The sequence below is a fragment of the Neolamprologus brichardi genome, unplaced genomic scaffold, assembly GCF_056152115.1.
Source record: "Neolamprologus brichardi isolate AB-2024 unplaced genomic scaffold, ASM5615211v1 NODE_ptg000031l+_length_7269946_cov_1, whole genome shotgun sequence".
NCBI lineage: Eukaryota > Metazoa > Chordata > Actinopteri > Cichliformes > Cichlidae > Neolamprologus > Neolamprologus brichardi.
Window position 1 is genome coordinate 3,715,140 of NW_028270136.1, and position 12,077 is coordinate 3,727,216.

General features: G+C 41.5%; 1 protein-coding gene across 2 annotated transcripts in view; it reads left to right on the forward strand.

The window, feature by feature from the left end:
• Positions 1-7,978: 7,978 nt before the first annotated feature.
• The window catches only part of LOC102796210 (serine/threonine-protein kinase BRSK1-like), a 43,416-nt gene continuing 39,317 nt past the window's right edge, over positions 7,979-12,077 (forward strand). For both annotated transcript variants that reach the window (XM_087837233.1, XM_087837234.1), the window contains exons 1-2: positions 7,979-9,391; positions 9,770-9,864. In XM_087837233.1, coding sequence (XP_087693359.1) covers positions 9,304-9,391; positions 9,770-9,864 — 183 coding nt within the window. In that variant the 5' untranslated portion in view covers positions 7,979-9,303. The remainder of the gene's footprint in view (positions 9,392-9,769; positions 9,865-12,077) is intronic.

A 12,077-nucleotide genomic window follows, 5' to 3' on the forward strand; every position in this document is an offset into this window, starting at 1 on the left:
TTTTAGGACCTTTTTGAGATTAAATAGAAGAAAATACAAAACATTAAACATGTTAACAACACAAAAGCCATATTAAACGCAGACTACTTTAGGCCCGGAAGTAGGATTCGTCACGTCATCACTTAATAATCGGATTGCTACAGTATGTCTTTATTTTCTGCAACATCTCTAATTTTTCCCAACATACTGACACTTTTTCAAAAACATATATATTAATTATTAATGACAGTTTATAAAGTAAATATGTCCTAAGCACTGGTTTGTCTAGGGACTGTTAATGCTTAGCTATCTTCAGTGTTAGCATTTTGATGCTAAGGATGAAACAGTGGAGTTCCAAGTTATCAGCTAATGCTAGCTAGCTTGGTTGCTGTACACATATAATAGGGTGACCAACCATCCTCTTTTCCCCGGACATGTTCACTTTTCACGTTCTGTCAGGAGCATCCGGGAGGATTTTCGAGATTGATGAAAATGTCCGGGTTTTTCTATGGGCCTACAGAGGAACCATATGTGTGATGTTATCTCCGAGCTGATGCTTTGTGAGCTTGTTCTGCGCTCACAGACCGCACAGACAGATGATGATGTTTAAAAGACGTCAAAGCGCAAGTGGAGCTTTTCAGATAAACTGCAAAATATATTTCCCTCGTACGGTCCCGGTAATTTTTCTTCTAAAGATGAGGCATTCTTTCTGCACCATTATTTAATTCCAGAGGTTTTTGAGTTATTTTTTTTTTGCCCTTGATGACTTGTAAAAGCCTAAATGACATTTTTGTTTCACCATTCATTAACTGCACAGAGAAGGCATCGTTTAAATGTGTTAAAAATTTCTTTAAGCAAACAGTATTATTAAACTTCCTCATGAATGGGCCAAGTGTCCTCTTTTTTTGGAAATCAAAATATGGTCACCCTAACATATAAGATAGTTAAAACTAATAAAATACTAGAATCTCACTCACCAAGTCTGAAGGACAAATTTGTTGGATGGTTTGTACCACACAGCAAAGCACATCATCAGTCAGGCAATCTGCAAAAATGCTCCAAATGGCACTAACAGCACACACAAAGAGACAAGGTCAAGTTCAATGAGTCAGAGTAGTGACGGAGAGCAGATTTGATGGGGACACTGCTGACATGCCCCTAACATAACTGTACAGCTGGATGACTTGTAATGAAGGTGTAAACTATTAATAGAGGTCTAAACATTTTATTATTATTTTTTATTATTTTCTTATTTATACCTGGCTTTTTGACCATGACTGTTCTGTTTTCCGTCCGTTAGATCAATCAGCTTTGCTTGATTAACTGTATTCAGACTAAAATACTTTAAAGGCTAGCTTCAAAGCCAAATGGTCAACCGTTTCTTTGTGACACAACTGGCAGCCAGTATGACCCAAAACACAAGAATCAGTTTTTAATGAAGAGTCTATAAAAAGTCTATAAAAAGACGATTTTTGAGTTCTAGAGGTTGTCCCCTTCATGAATGTTGGCAATCTTGATAACCCAGCAAACCAGAGTTTCACACAATATTTTAGGTTACATTATAACTAGGGATGGGTATCAAAAACCGGTTCTTGTTGAGAACCGGTTCCCACTGTTTCAATTCCTTGGAATTGTTTGCCCTTTTTGCAAACGATTCCCTTATCGATTCCAGTTTCCCCGAATGACGTCACCACATTGCGGAGCGTCACTTACCTGGCAGGAAACATGGCGGCTCAAACGCTCAAAAGTTTGATTATACTTTATGAGAACGGATGACAACAGGGCAACTTGCAATACTTGCAAAGTAGATATTTCATTTAAGGGAGGAAACACTACGAATATGCAAAAGCATTTGCTCACAAAACGCACGATGACCTTAAATGAATGTCGTGTTTTTAATTCCGCTCCGGACTCGTGAATCTCAACCCAGCAGCAGCGGTAACGTTTGCACGTCCTCTCCCGTTAATGCGGCAGGTAAATAATCAACTAACAGTGCATATTATGTTAGCGCGATCTGCCTCATTACAAACCTGCCATTACTGTGCATTTAGTGACCATGATGAGACAGACAGAGTCTGACACCCCATTGAAGAGCCGTAGGCTGTGGATCTCTTAAGATCTCACTGTTGGGTTTGTAAGGCCATGTTACTCCTAAATTCCTATCTTGTTCAAAGAGAAGATATAAAACAAAGTTCTAAGCTAATCAACTTTAGTGTTCTCCTTTTTAAAAAAGAATCGATCAAGAATCAAATCGTTAAACAGAATCGAAAATTGAATCGGAATCGTGAAAATCTTATCAATACCCATCCCTAATTATAACTTTACATATCTTGCTGTTCTCAGTGCAAAATAACTGTTTGGGCAAAGGTTCTACAAGTTGCAACAAATGTTAGCAAGAAAGCGAGAAGCTAATGTGCCAGTTACAGTTCAGCATTGTAGTGGTCCTTTCCAGTAAGTCCACAACTTCCTGTATTTTTGAAATTCACTGACAACACACGTAAGTGAGGTAGATCAAGATCTTTGTGTAGATCAAACTTTTTCTGACACATCCTTGAAATGCTCGATTAAATTTAAACCTGAGGGAGTTTGGAGACTGGACTTCAACAGCATTTGCATTTTGGTGAGGTGAAGTGTCTGAGACCACTTCCACTGTAGCAATGGTTTATTGGGTAGCTGAATGTCAGAAATGAAGAACATTGCACTGTAACAGAATGAACAGTATTATACATGAATCTTTTATGGGTTTCCTGTTCTAGTGTAAATATTGCAGATGATCGGTGTATGACAGAGTAGGTAGTAAATCCAATATAGGTGCTACAGTATATATTACCATCCTATATACCATTTGGACTTATACATAATCATATATATCTTGCATGTTGCCATAGATACACCAACAGCAGGGATTACGTAAGGTTATAAATTGCTGAAGAGAGGGAAATTCAACATCTACCCCCAGTCATTCAACTTGTTCAAGCAAGAAGCCTCAAACATGGGCCTTTACTGTCAGCTGTCTGTGTGGCTGTCCTAATCCAGCCCCAGGGGGTAAATTCAGACTCTTTTTGGCATCACACCGATACATTCCCAGATTAGTCTGTCCTCAGCTTTCACACAGAGCCTTGCTTTCAAGAGGTCTCGAGTTTGTACATGTTTATGATACTTCAGACATATAGAAAAAGTACATAACACACTGCATAATTTGCAGTAGTACCGTACAGTCACTTCAGAGGTATAAAAGAGGTATTATTACATTCAGAAAGTAGCACCAGTGTGATAAAAACATTTTTCTAGACACATCAAAACACTTTTTTTTACTCCTGCAATAATTTTTCTTTTACTTTAAAAAAACATGTTCATACAAAATCTGTCCACAGTTGTATCCACTTCTTATTTGTAAAAGTACCCATAGTGAGCACAAGAGGGAGCCAAAGACCCTCCACTCACTTTCCATAAGGTCTTCTTTCTTCTTTGAAATTGTCTTTCCTGTTTAACCCTCTGAGCTCTAAGGCGTCCTCTGTGATGAGTTGAAGGCAGGGTTAAGATTATAACCTCTGCTGATCTGAAAATCAGAGAGTCTAAGTCAACTGTACTGAAGAAAATGTGACCAGCAGCCCACATTATGCAACGCTACACATATGCACATATTGTCCGAGCAGCCACGCTATGTTTCCAGAAATATTCCCCAGCTATCAACACCTGACAGGACACATCATGTCCTACATTCTCAAACACAGATGCACATGTGTCCGTGTAATGTCCACAGTCAGTCTGTAGGCCTGACTGTATAAGGACCCTTTCTTCAGCACAAGAAATAGTAACATCAATCATAATGTGGAGCATATGTTACAGGAACACTGTGTCGCACTGCCTGCTCTGTGCTTGACATCAGATATACCGTGTCCAACAACCTAAATGCTAAATGCCTCAGGAAGATTCCCCTGGGGGGAGGAGATGCAGTATTTCTGTCTGACTCTCAAGAGAAGAGTCTAAAAGGGGAAGTGTGTGTGTGTGTGTGTGCAAACATTTTAACATATATTATGAAGTAGTCCTCCTTGGTCTGTGCACATACCAGCCTATGTAGCTGCACAGACATGTAGCTGCACAGACATGTAGCTACATGTATTTCTTTGGTGCAAGAAATTTCATCTATAAATCAGGTCACGACGAATGTTTGTGCATCCCTTTGATTCTGGCAACCATGTTGCTACCAATTTATGCCAGACTGGTTCCAGCTTCACACAGTGACTGAACTGTATGGATTCGAGCTCCTCTTGGAGCCAGATATTGCACGGGAGCCTGATGGTGTGCATTTGGTGGACAAACCTTGGCCTGGTGGCACCTGGTCAGGCACACACCAAGCTCCCACATTTTGAAACCACTACCCTTTAGGCTATAACCGTTGGAATGAAGTGCTATAAGATACACGGTGGGTAAGGAAGGATGAAGATCACCTGCCCATACACTCAGAAATGCAAAGCCAGATATAAACAAAATCCAGACTGGCTCCTTTCTTCTCTGTCAATGAATTATTTAACATTGGCTAAGGCAGAAAACTGCCATGTGGTCTGATGTGTCAAAATTTCAAATCTTTTATAAAACTGATGGGCACTGCAACTTTGTAGCTAGAAAATTCCATCAAGAGGAAAAAAAGAAAGGCGCTAGTGTAGTAGCCTAACAGCACCACCCTGTGGTTGGAAAATGCACTTACACCAGCAGTTACACAGACTCATCTATGAAAGCAAAAGATTTATTTTACTCTTGTGAAAATCAAGTTTTGTGCTCCTCTATCTTTGACTAATGAATAATGTGCACAAATGTAGAATTTTAATGTGTAATGAGATAAAAACAGCATCTGTGACACAAAAGATAACCTGGCATGAGTGGACTTACAGACTCACAAAGCACTGTAGGATAATCTGAGCCACATCAACCTGACTCTATCCACAGATTAAGATTAAAAGGGATTAAGATTTGGGTACGTCATACAGTTATCACAATGTGGAAATTTAATCACATACAGTGATGCAGCACCCAGTGGTTTTGCGTTGGTTTTGTGTGTGTGTGTGCATTGATCTGTCCCTGGGGTCACTGAGGTCTGCTATACACGAAGCACTAATGCTAAATGTTTCTAACCTAGATTCAAGCATGGCTGGCCACACTGTAGTCTTAACATCAGTTGTGAACTAGATTAGCAATGAAAGAAAAGAAACCAGAGTGCTGCTATATATACACTGCTTATGTGCAAACCGTGTGCCTGTAAGCCAAGTTATTCCTGACCCTGGAAACAACTGCTATTAAAGATTTTATTGTCCACTTACTTGATTGATTTCTTGCTTTTGACCCCATTGCTTTATCCTCCAATAACAGAGTAACGTTTCCTCCTAGAAATCAAATGCTCACTGCTACAAGCTTATATGGCTGATAGCCCGTAATAGCTACTGCTGTGAGTGGGTTTATAGATCTTATTCTTCATTAAAAACTGATTCCAGTGTTTTGGGGCTGCCAGTCCTGTCACAGAGAGACGTTTGAGTGCTAGCTGGATCTTAAGGAAGCACTCAAAGTATTCTAGGTGGAATAAAGTCATGCAAACAAATTCTTAAGATGGAAAACAGAGCAACAACAATCAGCATGAACACCACAAACTGTATGTGAGAGACCAGCACAGAGTCACACATTGGTTTTTGAAAGCCAGCAGTTAGTGTTTAGGCCATGTTGGGGGGGTTTAAGTCAGAAGTGAACATATTTGTACAAGAGGGTCGAGCAACAGTAAAGTTTGCAAAGCACACTAGTCACAAATACCTGCTCACTGGTGCTAAATAGCTGAGCATATATACATCAGAATTGAACTCACCAAGAGCACAGACCTCTAGGATAGGCTGTTTGTATTAGCAACAAAGCATTATTTGTTAGATACTTCCGACAAAAACACACCTAAAAAGGACAAAAACTGTGACTCCACTTAGTGGAGGAGAGGTTCTGCACACAGCAAGGCCACAAGTCACCACTTTTAGGATCCATCTGTCAGTCTAAGAAGCCACACCCCTAACTTTAAGCCTTAATAGAGTATAAAGGCTGCATTATAAAATAATCCCAGGCTGCCAGACACACAGTAGTTACAAAAGGGCAAAAAGCAGTGGTGGTGGGGGGGTGGTGTCTTTTTGCCAAACTCTAAAAAGGCAGCTGACACGAAGTCAGCTGCTGGACATTTAACTTGGGAGTGTTTGGAAGTTGATTAAATCCTGTTGGATTCATTTTTTCAAACTGGGAGGTCGTCTCTTAGCAACCACGAGTAGGAGGAGGAGTGGCCCTAGTATAGAGCCTTGCTGCCTGCAATTATTTTCAACTAAATGCCCAAAATATTTGTAAGTTTGAATTTCTGTGACAGTCAAGCAAATTACAAATTTATTAGTAAATGCCTCCCACCCGACACCCACAGAATCAGATATTTTTTTAGTATAGTAACCGTTGAAAGCATACAAAAATTTACCGTTACATTTTTGTTTCTTAGATGCAGTAACAGTCCTCAGGTCTGAGTTGGCTGTTTTTCATTTATTTACATATTTATTTTTAATTACATTTTCCATCCATCCATCCATTCGCTTCCACTTCTCCTTTTCAGGGTCGTGGGGGGCGCTGGAGCCTATCCCAGCTGTCATAGGGCGAGAGGCGGGGTACACCCTGGACAGGTCGCCAGTCTGTCGCAGGGCCAACACACAGGGACAGACAACCATTCGCACTCACATTCACACCTAGTGACAATTTGGATTATCCAATCAACCTATCCCCACAAGCTGGATGTCTTTGGACGGTGGGAGGAAGCCGGAGAGAACCCACACAAACACGGGGAGAACATGCAAACTCCACACAGAAAGACCTGATGGTGGAATTGAACTCAGGACCTTCTTGCTGTGCAGCAACAGTGCTAACCACCGTGCTGAAAATTACATTTTCATTTATTTATTTATCTGCAATGTTAAACGTTCAGAACGTCTTAAATATAGGGGGATTAGCATTAGCATTACAACTGAAACAGTGCTTTCTGGGTAAATGTTAAAGGATAACAGCATGTGGGACAGGTATAAGCGGCTGGTCAAACCAAGTTATAGTATATGAAAGTTCTTCTTTTAATCTACACTTTGACACCAGACTTGTCTTCTGGCTGTGACTCCTTCCATGTGTTGAATACAGTACACTCATTTTTTCATTTTTAACACTCAATTTGGAGCCTTCAGTGGTTTCAGTGTTATCCTTTCAAATTCTACCCTGGTAGTATTATGTTCTTGATGCCCACCTCGTTCACTCCAGTGTTTCCTGTAACCCAGACAGGTATTAAAAGAAAAATAAAAGCTGATTCTGAGGGGTTAACAACTGGCAGACTGGATTCATTTTATATGGAATGATCCTGTTACAGTTGCAGTCATGTACAGTAATAAAATCTAAAACCAGAACCTGAACAGCAGCTGCATCTAACCTGCAGAAAAACAAAGAAACAATACAATCGAACTTTTACACTTTCTTCATCTGTGTGTTGTTCAAAGGTTTTGCCAGACAGATTTTTCTGCGTGCTGCGCATGTGCAAAGTAACACATCAATTGCGTGACTGACTGCATTAAGGCTACATCACATTATAACTGGCGCTAATATAACTTTAAATAGAAGCCAACATTGTAACAATAGAAATGTCATAATGTTGGCTTCCATTTAAAAAATGACAAACGAGATTTCTGTTGGCATTTTGCCATTATTTGTACTGAACCAATTATTTATTTGTGTGCATCTGTGATGCTGATGTTCACGTGGTCATGTGCCTTTTTAAAAAATACGCTTATGTTGTTGTTGCAGTCAGTCACAAACAGCATTGTGGAACTTTGCAGTAGTTAAAAAGATGGGTGGGGAGGGGGAGGTGGGGAGTTGGACGAGGTAGAGGCGTAGCACCAGGGAGGGGTGGGGCGGGAACTATGGAACCCGGATGCTGATGCTGACCCATGAAAAGGAGGAGGAGGAGTGTAATAGGTGGAGGAAACAAGAGGGGTAAAAAACGGGTAGCGGCAGAGTAGAGGAGGACATCCCGTCAATGATAAACACTCCCATGGATGCGGCCAACTTCGGACTACCTGAAAGACTCGAAACTAAAATGTTTTCACTTATTTAGCGTTTGTTTTTCTGCTCCTTGTGCACGAAGCAGCCGGCTAAGGGAGGAGATGCGGTGATATCATGAGCAAAACCGGCCAGCGAGAAAGAAAGGAAAGACAGAGAAGAAGAAGAGAGAGGGAGGGGGAGCAGGGGAAGAGGAGAGGCGGGGAGTCGGCTACCACCAGGCCAGCTGAGGATGCTTGTTGTTTCTAGAAGCGGGATTAATCACCGGGTTGAGCGCTGATCCTTCCCCCGGCGCACCGAGCGCACCTCTCCACGCTGCAGCTGTCCCGAGCCAGCACGCCTTTCGGCCGTCTGGCCCGGTCTGCCCCCGAGGCTGTTTGCCTTTTTGATGCTCTTCCCCCTCTTCCTCTATTTCCTGATGCAGGGCCGGGGAGGGGGCGAGCCAAAGTGTGCACCGGATATTGGAAAACCCATTCTTCTTGCTGATGCTGTTTGTGATAATAGATTGTTATCTGGGCAACGCCGCATCTACACAGAAAGGCAGATTGTGACCAAATGAGGCCCGACTTGACAGGAAGAGGGGAATGTACGGGCTCGGGAGGATTATGAAAACATTTTTTTTGGACGGCAACAGAAGAACGGGGGTCCCTGATATCGATCAGGGCATTCTGGCTTCGGATATTTGAGACTGCTCTTACAGAAATCAATCTGTGGCAAATGTAGCCTTCCTGTCCAGGTCTGAATGAGATTTTTCGTTACTGCTGTACTCTTGGCCAGCTGCATAAGCTATATAGGATCAATCAGCTTTAAACTACAGTTATTTATAGCAGGGGGGTGGGTTTAATGTGACTGTTCGCACCTCTGTGGGCATCTCCCATCTCTGGTACCGGCCAAACCTCACACGTCCTCATCTCTGATCTTTTCCTACCTTTCCCTTCAATGATGCCGCTTCCTGTGCTTTGGTAACTGACTTGAAAGACTCTGGATTTACAGAGTGGAAACAGGACCGGTTCTCACTCCTGACCGCATGACAAACAATTGCATGGGAGTAGCCTGCGAGGCCCGGCTTTAGATCACGACCAGTCCGCACCTCCTCTCTTCTCCTTTCCTCCTCTCTGCACCGCCGTATAGCCGCCTGTAATGTGCGTTACGGCATTACGCACGGAGCAGGAGCGAGCGCTATCTTGATTTGCCTTATATCTGGAATAGAATTTCATCTCGGGAAGGATGAGCAGCAAAGAGCTGACGGTGGGCCAGTCCAGTCAGTTTGTGGGGCCTTACCGGCTGGAGAAGACCCTCGGGAAGGGACAGACAGGTAGGCACCCTGCAGAGTAACGCAAAAAACAGGGCGTCTGCAAGGTGCGCCGGGGTGTAACACCCCACTGCAAAGCCAGTTTAACATTTCTGTAATATCGAACCTCATGGTTTAATCCGTCTTTATTCTGTACACTAAGTCTTCTCATCTCCTGTAGTTTTATCCCTCCACGGCCTTCTTAAAGGGTCTCCCAAAAGCTAAACATTTTTGAGGAGGTTTCTGAGAATGGAGATAACTCTAAATCATTTTTTGAAGCTGAGTTGGAAGAATAAAGCTTTTTGAATTAATCATGACATCCCTTCCTTCCTGTTATTCACACCGCATCATGATCTGCGATATTCAGATGCTCTCTTCTCCTCCCTCTGTCTTGCTTCTCAGGACTTGTGAAGTTGGGTGTCCACTGTATAACAGGGCAGAAGGTGGCCATAAAGATCGTCAACAGAGAGAAGCTCTCTGAATCGGTTCTAATGAAGGTACAGCACTCCAAATTCACCTCATCTACTTATCCAGCTGTCTTTCTAGCTGTGCCGTGCATATAGTCACTGTGGCTGTCATTATGGTGGCTGCCAAGCTCAAATCATGTTAAGCTTGCACTCTGCAGAAATAGCAGCAGAAAATGAGTCTTTATTTTTGTCAGGAAAAGCCCGGCAGTGTGTTGGAACTTGGAGCTGCCGAGTGTGTGTGGGCACTGCTTCTGTATACCGAACAATAGGGATGATTTCATTCTGCTAATTAAGCCCTCTGATGAAAGCAACTGCAGCTGAAATACACTGGACTGAACTGAAATCTAAATAGCTTGTTCATGTTGGCGTTTTTAATGTGGTTGATTGCTTGGAGCTTTACAGGGTTTGTCTTTTTTAGAACTGGCAGGTTGCACAAGACACACTTTAGGCGCTAGATGTGCAGCACGGTGCTAGCATATGTTTTAAGATGTGCAAAAATGTCAGCATCCTAAAAACACCGGATAGCTCAAGATTTCACGGTGAGGCAGGTATACATCACACATCTGGTATGTTTGGCTTAAACATCACGAACCTGCTCCATGTGTGTGTTTATTTCATCAGAACAATACAAAATAATGTTTTCTTTCTATAGTCTGATAACTGTGTTGGGAAAAAAGCAGCATTCACCAATAGCACGTGACAAATGCCCTGAATCACTCAAGCTTAAAAAGGCACAAAATTCAAGGGATGAACCAGTGCTGTGTCCACACATAACGGACAACTTAGCAAAGAGTTAGTGCTGGTGCTGCTAAAACACATCATTTGTACCAATTTCTTTAGCTGAATATGCAAAATAAAATGTCAAAGAACAGTTTGACAGACAAAAAAATTATATTTTTTGCACCAACAAAGTGATTCCAAAACATGGCAAATCTTGTCATGTGTGGTGTGTCTTTAGAATAGAATAGAATAGAATAGAATTCAACTTTATTGTCATTGCGCATGCACAGGTACAGGGCAACGAAATGCAGTTTGCATCCATCCAGAAGTGCTTTAGCCATGATATAGATATATTACAATATATATTAGCAATAATATAGATATGTAAGTATATTACAGAAATGGGTCTATTATGGGATGTTATAATGTACACGGTATGAAGTATGTTATGAATATTCTATAACTATAAGTATGTACAGGCTGTAGTGAATACAAGCTAAGAACAGGCTATGAACAGGATATAAATATGAAATAAAAAACTATACAGAAATGTGAACTATGCAAATTATAAACAGTTGTAGGATTAAAAATTATCGTACGTACAGAATGATTATTTACACAGAACTATACAGAAGTGCAGTTAAGATCAGTGAGATATGTGGATAATTTCTACAGAGGCTATAAAGTGCTGGTGGTTGTGAATGGTGGTTCAGTCCATGTTATTATTGTGTGTTTGAGGGCACAGTTGTCCATGTGTGTGTGTAGGTGGTTGTGGGTGTGTGTATGTTCAGTCCATGAGTTTAACGTGGGTCAGATGTCAGGAGTTCAGGAGTCTGACAGCTGTGGGGAAGAAGTTGTTCCGGTACCTGGTGGTCTTAGTCCTGTAGCGCCTCCCAGAGGGCAGGAGGGTGAAGAGTCCATGTGATGGGTGACTGGGGTCTTTGATGATTTTCCCAGCCCTTTTCAGACACCGCTTCCTTTAAAAACAAGTGGTGGACAAAAGAAATGACAGGCCTAAAAACTATCTGCAGTCGATGACCCGAAGAAGGAGAACCGTCTCAGAAACGCAAAAGAAGTCCAGGTGGCTCTCTTTGAAACTTGAACAGTATCTGAAAGTTGACCTCAGTTGTGTTGAAGCAGGAATCATGTTGACAGACAACAAAAGGCAGCCAGTTTCCAAAGAAAAGTTTTTGATGTCCTTCAAGAAGCCTTGAGGACTATTCCTGAAGACTAGTTTAAGAAATTACAAGAAAATGGCCTCAGAGAGTTCAGACTATGGTGAAGAATAAATGTGGTCATACTAAATACTGACTTATATGTAGTATGACCAATATTTTTACGTCATATACTGTATTGCTGTACATTTTTGAATGTTTCAATAAATTGCTGCTCATATTTCCCAATTTCCTACCAAAATATAAAGATATCGCTGTGTGGCTCTAGACTTTTTCATATATGTTTAGTTTTATGCTGTCTTAAAATATATTTCTTGCGTCACAGTCCTGTTGTATTCAATTAAACCA